Genomic DNA, 14,340 nt, shown 5'->3' with positions numbered 1-14,340 from the left:
TCCATTTCAGCATCGATAGACGTCAGTGGCTTTGTTTCGTAGCTCTTTTTAAGGGACGTGTTGCTTTTTGAGCTGTTTCAGCCAACCTCAGTTCATCTTTTTAGCGTTCCAAAAAATGTGGTTATTTAATTAATGAATAAATATTTCCACACAGGACCTGGTACTGTTGGATAGCTTTTCTTCCATATTCAATGAAATCATTATTTAAAAGCTGCTTTTTGTCTTTACTCAGGTTATTGTTGTGTAATATCAAAAAGTGTTTGATCATGTGGTTATTTAAGTTTGACAAATATTGTAGGCAAAAACTTAAAGAAATCAGCCGTGTGCTTTTTCACATTACTGTGCACGTGAACTTGCATTGCTTGTTATCTCCTATGACTTGGATAAACTGGATTACAATAAAAAAATTAAACGCTGTTGGTCCTATTTCAGCTTATAATTAAAGTTAGTAAATGTTGCTGTTTTGGTATAAAATATTGTTTCTTTTATGTTATGTAATTTTTCTTAATAATGTCAAGACGAGAGATTCACTTTTTTCTTTTTTGTCTCTTTTATTTAATGCAAACTTCCGTGAGCTGCTTGTTTCTTGATTTAATATTCCCACCCCGGCACATTTTTTAATGCATTATGCTGTTTTCCACACATTTGCTGCCTGGGGCGTCAGTGACCATGCCCAATGAAACAAATAAATCTGAATTAGCTCAGAAAACCCACTTTAGGCGAGGCCTCCGCTCCACCGCTCACATCGTATTCTCTTTCTCTAGTAGCGAACTCAACTCCCTTTTTTCTGCAGGACGAAGAAACCTACGGTTGATCATGGAATATCTCCCCTATGGCAGCTTGAGAGATTATCTCATCAAACACAAGGACAGATTTGATTCCAAGAAACTGTTGCACTACGCGTCACAGATTTGCAAGGTAACACAGTGCTATACAGAGATTCTTGCAAAAGGCTTCGTCACAGTTCTTCTTGGAGCTGCTGCAAAATGTATGCATTTGGTGTAACACATGAATTCCTTCCAGGGAATGGACTACCTTGGCACTAAGCGTTACATTCACAGAGATCTGGCCACAAGAAACATTCTGGTGGAGAGCGAGATGAGGGTTAAGATCGGTGACTTTGGTCTGACCAAGGTGCTTCCTCAGGACAAAGACTACTACACTGTCAGAGAGCCTGGGGAAAGCCCCATCTTCTGGTGAGGACCACGCTTAATCCTATCTTAATATCTTTTGCTTTTGCTAGCTATTACTTCCTTTCTTTAAATACTCTAACAGTTGTGAGATTAAAAAATTCGCAATTAAGTAAAATCATGATCCACATGGAGGCAAAGATTAGAACTCGTTTTTATGCATCCACTTTAAATGGTCTTCGGTCAGACCTTCATCTCTGTTTGATTGCGTTTAATAGACAGCTGTGTTTTCAAAAAATGTTTTTATGGATGTGACTTTCCGATCTGCCTGATAACTACCAGCTGGGGCGACACAGAATCAAGTCTGATTGTATAGAACTCTATGAGAAAACAACACTACTGCTCCTCCTGTATGACCTCAGTAAACATTTTGCTCGTGGTTTAATGGTCTTTATTTAACGTTTAACATTATATTGTGATATTAACTTTGGAAATTAACTGGAGTAAAAGACAAGATCAGAGAATCTCTATGGTTTGGCTACTTTTTGATTGGTTTGAGATTTTGATTTGAGCCTGCAGTGTCCTCGGTTTCTTTTTCTAGCAACATCAAGTTGAGGCTTTAAATTTGGTATAATGTCCGTCTTTTATATGCAATCTGTGTATGGATTGCGTTATATATGTGCTTGAGTCTTGAATGTGCTGTGGTGTCTTGCAGGTATGCTCCTGAATCGCTGACAGAGAGCAAGTTCTCTGTGGCTTCAGACGTCTGGAGTTTTGGGGTCGTCCTCTATGAACTCTTCACTTACAGCGACAAGAACTGCAGCCCACCAGTGGTACTGTGTTTTTTTTCTAGTTCTGCTAAGTGTTTCCCTCATTGTACTTTTAATTTCTTGGTCACTTGTCTCAATTGCTCAGTTGATTTGGAAAACAACTCACTATAATTAGGCTGCAGCGTGGCTTAAAGAATCAGTTGATTGAGCACTTCTCTCTGCGCGATGTACTCAAAAACAGGAACCACTTCATTTTTCTTTCATGTTATTTGAAGCATACTGCTTTTTGTTAACCAGACCAAATGATTTTTCTTCTGTTTTAGGTCTTTATGAATAAAATGGGCAATGAGAAGCAGGGCCAGATGATTGTGTACCATTTGATTGACCTCCTGAGAAATGGCTATAGGCTGCCTGCTCCTGATAAGTGTCCTACACAGGTCTGTTACTTTCTTCAGCCTCACCATAAGCTGCTCATTGTTTTGATAAAATGTCTTGTGGTTCAAAGCCAACAGAGATATAACTTGCTTATGATGTTTAACAACGCGAGTCTCACATAAGAAATTCATGTGGAGTAAAGAACCTATTAAACATAGTCCTCAGTGGCCTGGAGATTCTGAGAGGATTAAGATCAGCTAAGATGAAAATCATATATCTCAACAACACTGAACTAACCCAGATGACCGTGGAAAATGAAGCTTTGAGTTAGATGCACACACAGTTTAGCTTGTGTTCAACAGCCATTTTATTAGATACACATTGCTGGTAGCGTGTTGGAGCTTTTAGCTTCCATAGCTCACCCCTAAAACTGCTGGGTTCTTACAGAAGGCTTCATTAGTAACACTTAATCTCTTTTGTTTTCTTAGAACTGTGTAAATAATGCTGTCCTGATGCCTCCCCAGATTCACAAGATTATGATGGAGTGCTGGAGCAATGACCCTAAACTGCGGCCTACTTTCAAGACATTAATCCATAGTGTGGAGACTGTACGAGACAGCGAAGACAGATGAGGAGCATCGATCCGTGAACCTTTGACCTTTAGGCGTTGACTCGCGTGAGTCCTCTCTGACCTGAGCAAAACAACAAAGCGTCTGATTTACTGCAGTTTGGAGTTGAAGTGATGGTAAATGGTAAATTGCCTGTATTTGTATAGCGCTTTTATTAGTCCCCCCCTAGGGACCCCAAAGCGCTTTACACACCCAGTCATCCACCCATTCACTCTCACATTCACACACTGGTGGAGGCAAGCTACAGTTGCAGCCACAGCTGCCCTGGGGCAGACTGACAGAAGCGAGGCCCTAAGTGATGTCAGTCTTCTTCCTATGGTCACATGAAGTATTCACATTCACATGAACACTTCATGTGAATACTTCACATGAAGAGTACACTACACTTCCGGTGCTTTCAGAAAGATTTCACCCTGGGACCAATTGTTTTCTTTGATGTGTTTGCACGTGTTGCGTTTTAAACGTTGAAGTTAAAACAGTGATTGACTGGAGAGAGGCGATAAAAGTTTCAGTATGATAGTCAGTATTTTTTCCAAGAATGTGAAAAGAAGAAGCACCAACAAGCACCAGTTACTGTGTACCTTTAAAGATGTAAAATAAGCAGGAAAGGGTTTTTTTGCATAAGCAAAGAGGCTATGAGGGAACAAAGGCTCTGCATTCTTCACATCACTGGGCGTAAATCGCCAGAGCTGAAGCCCAGTGCACGTGCTCATGAGCAGCTCTACTTGAATGAGCAGATTTCTTCCTGCCGATGCCCATATAGATTTTTTTTAGGGTTTTTATCCATGTCTGTAAGGAGGGGACCCGCCATCGCGATCTTTACGAGATTTCTGCTTCTACAGTGGAAGTGACAGTTTTGAATGTGTCTGTGCTGAGAACCTGTGAGGCGACTGAAGCAATGAGCCGCCTCCTTGTTTATAAGGGGCAGGTTATGCTATTTCATTGAGGTCAGAGTTAAAATTTCACAAGGCATTGGGAAAAAACCCACAAACTATCATAAACTCAGTGTAATTTTTGTTTCAGTGAAAAGCAGCCATTACTTTGTGAAACCTTTATTATTAAACAGGTGTGTTTTAATAATACAGTATGAAGTTTTAAGCTTGTGCAGTTTGTAGATATGTAAAGTGATGTAAAGTTGATTTTTTTTGCACCTGGAGGGAAAGTAATGACGGGAAGTGCCTTTATTTTCTGCAGGAGACTTCTTGCCAGTCGTGCTTTTTATTAGAAAAACTTATGTGATTTTGTGGTCACGTCTTCATTTTATACTTTGACACCTATTTAAAGATCCAGCTTGTGTGTTCCATGATTTCTTTTTAGGTTTAAGATTGTCGGTGAATGTTTGTGGAGGACAGACTCTTTTCTCTTTGTTTTTAATCCCAAATGCTCTCTTTTCAAGTCGTTTTCTGGTGTGAAACTCAAATAAATGTATTATTAGCAATGAGACAGTGTACACTTTAAATGTGTGTGCGTTCTCCTGTGTTTTAACCTCCTTATAGGCACCCTGAATATTTCTTTCATGATACTTGACGATTGTCAGTTTATTCTGTTTTTTTTTTTTTTTTAAATTGCAAAACATTTGAGAGTTATCTTTTTCCATACCAGTATTATTGTGATGTATGTATATCACATATGATTCTTCTGTGAAGTTTGTATCATTTTGTATCCAAAGATTTTCATAAAAAGTTCAAAAAATTCAACTGGTGTTTCTTTTTCCTTATTTGTTTTTAATTGTAGTTTGTTTCAGACAGAGTTAAGAAAAAGCGGCCATTTAAACTATGCTCTGCTGGTTTACATGTAAATATCTGAAGATGTGAAGTTTATAAATGTAAGGTGTTTGTGCTTTTTTAGTAGACAAGTCATACAGTAGCCATAGCTCCATCTAAGAGCGTTTTTTAATGTGAAGTTAATGTGTAAACTCCATGATTGCCAGCAAGAGTTGAGATATGTTTATGTTTATTTTATTGAGCCTGAATGGGTTTAGGTGGGTGCAACAGTGTTAAAAGGACAAAAACACTGCTCCTGTGGAGTATTATCCTCGGGCTGTTTAGAGAAAATCATCAGGGTGTTTTAATGCTGTGAACAAGGCCAGCAATAAGTTCCTGGCCTCCTAAATGACATTAATGTACAATACTGTCCAGTGTTAGTATGAATGCATTTCATGAATGTGGTCTGAGAGTCGACAGGCCAAAATATAGACAGAAAAAAATCTGATGCTGCTCAATATGTCATATATTACAGTATTTAAAATTTATTGACAAAGATAACAACATATAATACGTACAGATGAATTAAACAAAAGAGAGAGGAGAATGAAGAAGACGTGAAGCTGGGGGAATGTTTTTCTTGTACACTACAGCATGAGTGGGAACAGCTTAATCAACACCAGACGTTTTCTGTACACTGTCCATTACTGCTCATCATAATGGCTCCATGAACGAGCCCCATGCCATCACCCACCCACCCTGCTTCCTGCCTCAGCACAAGCGTCCAATATCATTCTTGGTGCAGCCCTGGTTACAGCACATCCCTGCCACACCAAGTGAAAAGTTCCTCTTCTTCTTGCTTGGTAGGATCCAGTCAGCTGAACCCGGGGTCCCGTCTTGCTCACCTGCAGCTGTGGACAGATGGGAGTCCCCCAGAGGGGCGGGAAGACTCAGCGGTGGCTGCTGCTGCTGTCTGTCACCTGTGGACCCGTAAAGAGCCAGGAGGTCTGCCAGGGAGTAAGAGGAGGCAGTGCGGAGAGGAGAGTGGTTTTCTGCGAGGTCTGCATCACGTTGCCAGGTGTGCTGGCTCTCCTCCACTTTAACATCAGGAAGGGAACTCCACGGGAACAGATCTAGAGACAGAAAAAAAAAAGGATCAGCGACCTCAAATGCAATCAGGAAATTAGTGCAGGAAAGTGTACTGTAGGCCAGAAAAGACAAAGAAAATAGGAGAATAATGGAGAGTATTCACTAAAAGGAGCCGACTGTGGTGCTGAACTGTCGTGGTATACATGTATCAGGCATCATCAACTAATGAAAACAGCCTGAACTCATTCCAAAGTACCATAGGTCAAAATTTAACAGGAAGTCTTTCACAGTCCTCCACCTGTGGAGCATCTTTGGTCTTAATGATAAATAAATACCTCACACTCTTCACAGATCTCCACCATTCACTGTAGTTTTATAGAAATATTTTTAAACACGTCTGCATACATTTAATTAGTGCACACAAATGAAACAATTAGTGAAAGTGTAGCAGCATTAACTCACCCAAGTCTCCCTCCGTGGACCGTCTCCACCGGGAGCCACCACAGGTGAAGATGACCGCTCTGATGAACTCTCTCCCACACAGTTTCACCCCATAGTCCCTCGGTACGATCAGTCTGTTCATCACATCAGCATTCTCACAGCTGCACATGCTGCCGACACACACCACAGCCACGGCGAGAGTCAGTCTCCAGAGCATTGCTCACCTGTCCTGAAATTAAACTGCCTGGTTTGAGGTGCACAGGTGGGAGTCAGCTGGGCTCAGGTCTGATGTGTGCTGCAGATCCCGCTCGCTTTCTTGTTTCTCTGTCGGGAATATGCTCTTGCAGACTCTCAAACTGGGAAAGCTGCTTCAATCAGTCTGCTTTGTGTTCTTTTCTTCTTCCCTCTTTGGGAGTGGACCTTATATAGCCCTAGACACTAGTTCACTCAACAACCTGCCTCCCTTCCTCTCACACGCGTCATCGTCTTTCGGATTGATGACGATGACGTACGTGGAGTTATTTCTCTTGTGCAGTAATATCAAGTTTGAGTATGCACTCATTACTCACACGTTATTACAGATGACAAATGTTTAACATAGGCAGCAATTATTATCGGAAAACGTTATAGCACTGAAAACATTTGGTGTCTTGTAAGATTTTAAGTGCTTTAGGCTGATACTAACATAATTAAAAAACAAAACAAAATGAGGTAGGTTATTGACTTTGCAGCATTGCATTCAGGGGGTACCTTTGCTGCAGGAGAGAAACTGAGATACTGAAGTCCTTTAAATATCTTTTACTGAATTCACGGCTATTTTTTTGTTTTACTTTATTTGTATACAATACAGAAAACAGGACAAGTTAAAATAAACAAGATAAAAATGACAGATATTGAATTTAAAGCTTAGATTTGTTTAAACTTCCACTCTATGCTACTGTTTCTTTTTCTGCCTTCCCTAAAAATATCATAAAAAACACATTTAATGGGTTGTAATTACCATCTTCATTTATTGATTTTTATTTTTTCTTTCTTTTTCTTACTTAATGTTAATTAACGGGTTAGATCTCTAAATCATCACAAATAGTGGTGTCGAGGCAATGTTTGATTTTAGTTGGGCTCATCTTTAATTTAAATCTGATTATATTTGGTTTTTCTGGTTATGGATGCATTTACGCTGTCATTCAGTACTATCAGCTAGAGATTTCATTTACCATTTCTATTATGGAAATGTGATTTAACCTGGATGCAAACACTGATGTGAATAAAACATATGAGAAAAGCTTATTTATTACAGCTAAGAGTAAACCTTTGGGTAACTCATTCAGCATTCTTATAGATCAATAGTAAGCTATTTCTAGTGCACAGAAATGTCCTAAATGTTCTTAATTTCCTCAATTTGCAGATTTTAAGCATGCATGGAAATTAAAACTGGTGTAAAAACAAAAAAGAAGAAAAGAAGAGGCAAGAATGAAAAGAAGGAAGCAGGTGGAGGACAAGCACTACTGGAAGTGACAATCTGAGATGAGAGAGTCTCTGTTTTTTTTGTAGCCTTATTTGTCATTCTTTAGACAAATGTTCCCTAGGTGCTGTCAACCTGGAATCCAAGCAGGAAGCTCATTGGAAAAATTGTTTTTTCTTTTAATGGCCCTAAAGAATAACACTGATAACAAGAAAACAATAATTAACTGTCAGCAAGCGATAAAAAGATAAATAAGAGCACAAGACTGAAAATTATTCAGTTGAATGAAATGGAAAAACAACAACATAAATACTGCAAAACATAAAACGCTAAATGTGGGCTTGGTGCCACCTGTAGATGACTTGTGCCATTCTTTTAGCAAGACTGTAACCTAAACTTTATGCGACTGCTTTGTCTAACACTTAAAAATGTCATACACTGACCTGCTCTGGTAAAGGTCAGTATATGACATCAAAGTGTGATTAATTCAATAAAAATGTTGTGAAGATTCGGCTCAGTAAGTTTCACACTTTGCAGGTGTGTGTCTGTGTGTGTCAGATCATCTGACATCTGCGAGGTGTTACAATCTCACCCTGCAGTGATGCCCACTGTGACCGCTGTAAACTAGGAGCGATAATATTTGAAAACTTCACTGCCACACACAAATGTAGAAGAAAAAACGCAGATAACGTCATCAGGCATAGCAGGCCTTTAAAGCTAAATAAAGTATGGACACTGCCTTTACAGTAGCTTCATTGTACTTTATAACAACATGTTTTATTATTATAAAACATTTAAATGCCGATATCGGCACTGGCCTAAAAAAAAAGGTTAGCCTTTGTTTTCACCATAAGCTGGAGATATGAAAGGTGTGAGACAGACAGAGGGTGAAAGGGAAAAAGAGACGGCCAGTCCAGTGTCACAAACCCTGCGTCCGCGCTGATGAACCTCAGCCACACGACTCTTTTGTCTGCCGTTCCTCTTGTGACATGGTCTCACATCTGCACGCACACAAACACGTGCGCAGCATAACAATCGCTGCATAGCACGACTGAGTGACATTCTCGTCTAAAAAGGCCTTTATTCTCAAAAAGTGCGGGTGTCAAAGATGAACAGGAGAGCGGCGTGACCTCAGTGATGATGAATAGGTTAAAAAAAAAAAGCATAGTTTGACAGATTTGATATGTCACAGAAAAAAATAGTTTGAATTTCATTTTCGGCTCATTTTTGCCAAATAATTGTGTGTATCTGTCCTGATATTTGTAGAGATGTGTCACTGGAGCTGAATTAATACGTCGGTGGAAATGGAAAACAACTCCTCAAACTGCTGTTCTCTTACCAACCAATACATAGCTTCATATTCTCAGGCAGATACACTGTTGCCACCAGCAGGCGACCGAGCTTTTGCTGTCAGGGCTCCTTGGTTGTTGAATGACCTCGGAAATACACTTCACCTCATCAGTGTCTTTATTATGTTCATTTATATTATACATTTTATATATTTTTTTTTTTACCTTAACTAAACAAATATTTTATGATTATTCCTAATCTGCTGTCAGGTTTTGTCATTACTGTGAACACAGATTAGAGAAAATCCATCATTCAGTGCAATTCATTTCTCTTTTGTTGAGTGACAAACTGTTGCAATTTCCACATGTTTATCAGGCTGTGGGAGAGTGTAACAATGAATCTGAGGCAATGTGTCGAGTTTATTTTTTTAGCTTGTGTTTGTGATCGTCAAATCACAGAGTTATCGAGGGTCTCCAGAATAACTCTGTTTTATTTGCAGAACAACAAAAGTACTGTATATGTTTTTAAATAATTTTTGTACTGCTCCTATGATAATGTCTGATTGGAGTAGGTGGTGCTCAATCAATCCATTTTGTGCAGAGGAAGAGTCAAATCATGTGAGCATGCTCAGTGTGTGAACCACAGGGGCTGGGTTAAAGAGGTTCCGGGTTTTGCAAAGACAGCTAATACAAAGAAAGCCTGGCTTTGTTAATCAGAGACAACAAATATTTTATGATTATTCCTAATCTGCTGTCAGGTTTTGTCATTACTGTGAACACAGATTAGAGAAAATCCATCATTCAGTGCAATTCATTTCTCTTTTGTTGAGTGACGTCCCTTCTCAAGGTCTCCACAGAAAACATAAAACAGGATGACTACAGACTGTAACTACTCAGTTAGCTTGATAGGTCCATATAAAATAAAGGCAAAGAGTCTGTGTTACACTTTTTGTAACAAATCCACACAAGTTTGGGGTTGTTTCCACTTGTGGCCACAAGTTTACATGCGCTCAGATTTTCATGGTAATTTGGTGCATTTAACAATTTCTTTTGGCTATACAGCATACATACTTGGGAGTTCGCCTTGTAATCGGAAGGTTGCCGGTTCGAGCCCTGGCTTGGACAGTCTCGGTCATTGTGTCCTTGGGCAAGACACTTCACCTGCTGTGTTTTACTTGCATCTATTTGAAAGAGTGAGTGTAAACACAAAAAAAAAAAATTTTATGTGCTGGAATGTGCAGAAAATAGGTTTAAATATTAAACAAATTGCTCCCAGTCAGAGAATGGTGCATATAATTACATTTTTGCTTGATGCATAAAGTTAAAAGATTAAAACTAATAAAACAAGTTTTAAAAAGAGACTTTTCCATTGATTACATTTTGTATGATGGATTATGTAGAAAAAGTAGAATTGGGCTGAAAGATCTATCGCTCTATCACCTATTCAGGTTGTAAATCGTGTTTTTAAAAAGTAACTAAGTAACTAAGTAATTAATTACTTTTGAAAAGAAGTAATCAGTAAAGTAACGGGATTACTTTTTTGGGGAAGTAATCAGTAATTAGCAGGGCCGTGCAGAGAGGTTTAAAGGGGCGGGTACTCAAAGTTAAAAAGGGGCACATTGAGCCAGGCTGAATAACAACAACACACATTCATTAAGAATCTAATATGGGCAACAAGGCAAAGAAAACGTAGCCGATGTTTTACCTGATGGGTACAATGTTGCTGTTGAGGGGTTGCTGTGGATAGTGCTGGAGGGCAGGGCTGTGTTGATCTGAGACTGTAGACATTAAAAAGTCCATAGGAGAGATGGTAGCTGATTAAACAAGTGTCATGAGATAATAACAAAATGCAAAGATTGGTGACAGCGCTTGGAACCATAAAGCAACAAAAAACTGTGAGAAATAAACTCGGCTCTGCCTGTGAATCACTCTTTGCTTCTCTTCTTCCTTCCATCCCATCATTTCATATATCACTCTCCACTTGCTGTCTATCTGAGAACAAGGCACAACTTGCTATTGCAATAAACTATAATCTAATTATCCACACCTAACAACTCTTGCACTTAATCTATAATAAAATGATGACAGAAAAATGTTATAGCACTGCCTTTAGTAGCCTCACACAGCTCCTACTGTTTCCTCCTCATGTCCTTACCAGGCATGTCTGGACAATGTTATATCATGAGTAATATTTTTTTTTTAAAATCAATCTAAATAAAACACACACATGCACGCACAGTGACATTTTAGACCTTCTTCAGAATACTGTATATACTATGGGCATCACGGTGCTGATCCAGAATCCTTACATTATTATTTATTACTAGAGCTACAATAATAAAACAATGAGGAGGGGGAAGTAATAAATATGAAATAATGTATTTATGATGATTCCATATGTTTCACGATCCACTCTGTCCAGGGGCAAAGCTTATTAAATTTTAAACTGTAGAGATACAATAATTTTACTGCTGTAAAATCCAAATTTTGTCTTATTTAAAATATAAATCTAATATAATCTGCTTCTTAATGTATGTTCTTTAAAATACAGCGTGTGTTTTTTAATATATTATAATTATAATACTGCACAATTATGTGGACATGCATATTAGATCGTTTTTTAGTGAAATATAATCTCCCCAGAAAGGCAGGAAAAGCCCGGAAACTTACTTTAAAACTAAATATGTTCCCTAAAACGGTGACAGAGCTACAGACCCATGACAGCCTTACACAGGTAGCCAGCAGCTATGACCAGCACTACTTGTGCAGTTAATAAAAGGACAGGTAATGTTTGTCGCGCTGTTGCACACACAGCACGCTCGTTTGTTTCAGTTCGTCAGTTGCAACAAGACAGCTTACCAACGTGTACATAATAAGCTAATACTCCTGTGTGCTATACACTACAGTGTACGCTGTACACCTACTTACTGGTTTTGTTGCATCGGTCTGTGTCTCTGAGTTAATTTGTGTTTCTCCTACAGCACCGCAAATAATGCGCGTGCTCTTTGTGAGCTCGTTCCCGGCTCGTAACCAGCGCGTTCTGCCGTCAAGGGCGATCATTGGTTAAATGTGATCATGTGACTGATGCAAGCCAGATCCTTTTATTTAGCAAAACTGTGATTAATAGTTAAATATTATTGTTGAGGGGCACAGACAGGACTCCGCACGCACAGACACATTAAAAAAATAAATAAATAATTTTTTTTTAAAAGTTGCCTCAACAAAAGGGCACTTTGGGCACCCATCAGGAAAGGGGCGGGTGCTCAAGCCCCTCTAGCCCCCCCCCTCTGCACGTGCCTGGTAATTAGTTACTGATTACTTTTTTCAAGTAACTTGACCAACACTGTTAGGGACTAGCAAAGCGCTATATAAATACAGGCCATTTACCATTACAGGCCATACATCTTTAATGTATTAAATATGTATTTTTCATAACGTTCATTACGGATCCCGATTCAAAACCAGTTCAAAGAGTAATGTCTATTGTGTAAGTAAACGTAACATTTCATTTAATATTAAGAAGATTCATTAAACAATAACTAAAGTGAACATATGTTTACTACAAAGCTACAAAGAAAAGAAATCTGATGCAGTCACGTCTGTATGGTTCTATCAAACAAAAGTAATAAATCCCCAAATCAGCCAGGATATACAGAGTAGCAGCCTCTGTGTGAACAAGTCAGAGGCAGTTTAACAGCATTTGTAAGGGAGTTGGCTACATATTGACCAACTCCCAGATTAAAATGTGTTTAACTTATGAAGCAGGATGAAGAAATGCAAACATAATCAGTTAGTCTTCCTTAAGAGCTTGACAGTAAGCAGGAGAAATGTTCTCTATCCTGGCAACAAGTCATCAGCGGAAAACCGATGATCAGTTGTATGGCTGGAATAATGGTCCTGTGACAAAGTGGGTGAGAACACCATTTGTCCATATTCTTAGTTAACATTCTTGTTTTGATTTAGCCATATCTCACATGTATTCTGTAATAGGCAAACATGTACTATTGTACTACTTGTACCATTACTACCATTATACTACTTGTTTGTTTTGCACTTTTACAGATTAAATAACATAACATCTTGGTTTAAATCAATTCTGACAAAGTTTGTTAAGTTAACATGGTATTGATTTTAACTGTTAATTGGTTCAATTTGAACTCATCTTACCTAACTGTCTTCCAGGAACAAAAACAGAAAATGTAGTTTCACTTACTGTATTTATAGCTTTCTGGTTAATCTGAGGTCACAGGAAGAGACCAGGTGAAGAAGGGGGAGAATCTTTGCAATTAAAGTTGATTTTAGCGTGTGTTTATAGAGAAATGGATTTATTGTATTGATTTCACCGTAGAGTTTTTATTGCTAGGAAAGAGTAGCAGTATACGTTTGAGTATAGAAATGTTTGCCTTACCTACCTAATGGAATAGTCCAGGGTGAGATTGTTTGGTTAAGTGCACTATTTAAGCAGATGAACGCAGGTGTTTGGGGGAAAAGGACCAGGTCAGTGTAGCTGTGTGCATTTTGACCTTAGTTTCCGTTGCATTAAGTTCAGTTATGTTTATTAGTACTGAGTTAACTATGGAGTTGAGTTTCTTATTTATTTTTTGTAAGTATTGTTTAGTCACAAAATGGTGAATAAATCACTCGCCACACTGGACAGCATCCGTCTCCTGCCATTCTTTAGCCGCTTAGGTCAAGTCCTACCACAGGTCCTATCTCAACAATATAAATTGGATCAGGAGTGACGTCCCGGTCTGCAACATTCATCAGCTGATTGTACACCATTTCCTTAGACTGTATTGCTCTCATGTTGATCTAGCTCCACTTGACCTCTGGCATGTAATCCTTTAAACACTCTCAAATTTATATATACACAGAGGCGTGTGGTAAGTACACAGGGACAGGAAAACAAAGAAAGTGGGTCTGCTCATGTGACACAGATATACTTTTCTAAAGACATTAAAATTTGTCAGCCTTTGTCAACCTCTGGCACTGCTGGCCAACGTGGTCCTGGTCCATCCTGTGCTACTGTTAACTGAAGACAGGGAAGTGGCCGATGTGATTGAGAGAAGGAAAGTAGAAATATTGTGTGTGCAGGAGATCAAGTGGGAGGGAAGCAAGGCCAGGAGCATTGTATCAGTGGGACAGCTTAGGTTGAGCAGTTTGGAGACAAAATTAGAGATGCAGGGTTGAGATGGTTTCTGCAGAGGAGGGAAAGTGAATGCACTAAACAAAGGATGCTGAGGATGGAGCTGCTAGGCAGTAGGAAAAGAGGAAGACCAGTTAGCCTTCAAAAGCATGTCATATTTCAGCCTAAATGTTGTAAAGATTTTATTTTATTTTTTTTTACAGTTTTTACAACAAGAAGATTTTGTAGTTTGAACCACCTGTGCAGGTTTTGTATGCCATCTTTCAAAACCTCAAAAGCACAGTCACCTTTTGTCTTCAACCTGGA

General features: G+C 38.9%; 2 protein-coding genes across 3 annotated transcripts in view; one reads left to right on the top strand and one right to left on the bottom strand.

Moving 5' to 3' along the window:
- Nucleotides 1–4,601, top strand: part of jak2a (Janus kinase 2a) — a 36,885-nt gene extending 32,284 nt beyond the window's left edge. For both annotated transcript variants that reach the window (XM_006795548.3, XM_006795549.3), the window contains exons 20-24: nucleotides 794–918; nucleotides 1,024–1,196; nucleotides 1,846–1,963; nucleotides 2,224–2,337; nucleotides 2,800–4,601. In XM_006795548.3, the coding sequence (XP_006795611.1) occupies nucleotides 794–918; nucleotides 1,024–1,196; nucleotides 1,846–1,963; nucleotides 2,224–2,337; nucleotides 2,800–2,907 (638 nt within the window). In that variant the 3' untranslated portion in view covers nucleotides 2,908–4,601. The remainder of the gene's footprint in view (nucleotides 1–793; nucleotides 919–1,023; nucleotides 1,197–1,845; nucleotides 1,964–2,223; nucleotides 2,338–2,799) is intronic.
- A 731-nt stretch (nucleotides 4,602–5,332) lies between these two features.
- On the bottom strand, nucleotides 5,333–6,515 carry rln1 (relaxin 1). The gene is made up of 2 exons (XM_006795550.3): nucleotides 6,159–6,515; nucleotides 5,333–5,740 (listed from the first exon to the last, which is right to left on the bottom strand). The coding sequence occupies exons 1-2, from the start codon at nucleotides 6,352–6,354 to the stop codon at nucleotides 5,379–5,381; spliced, it is 558 nt and encodes a 185-aa protein (XP_006795613.1). The 5' UTR covers nucleotides 6,355–6,515; the 3' UTR covers nucleotides 5,333–5,378.
- Between the last annotated feature and the right edge of the window lie 7,825 nt (nucleotides 6,516–14,340).

The sequence above is a fragment of the Neolamprologus brichardi genome, chromosome 7 (genome assembly GCF_056152115.1).
Source record: "Neolamprologus brichardi isolate AB-2024 chromosome 7, ASM5615211v1, whole genome shotgun sequence".
Classification (NCBI taxonomy): domain Eukaryota; kingdom Metazoa; phylum Chordata; class Actinopteri; order Cichliformes; family Cichlidae; genus Neolamprologus; species Neolamprologus brichardi.
The sequence above is the reverse complement of the archived record's forward strand: the minus strand, read 5'-3'. Positions and strand labels throughout refer to the sequence as shown.

Coding starts and splice junctions, on each gene's coding strand:
- rln1 (XM_006795550.3), bottom strand. CDS start 6,354: ATGCTCTGGAGACTGACTCTCGCCGTGGCTGTGGTGTGTGTCGGCAGC. Junction 5,741..6,158: donor GTCCACGGAGGGAGACTTGG/GTGAGTTAATGC, acceptor TTCTGTCTCTAG/ATCTGTTCCCGTGGAGTTCC.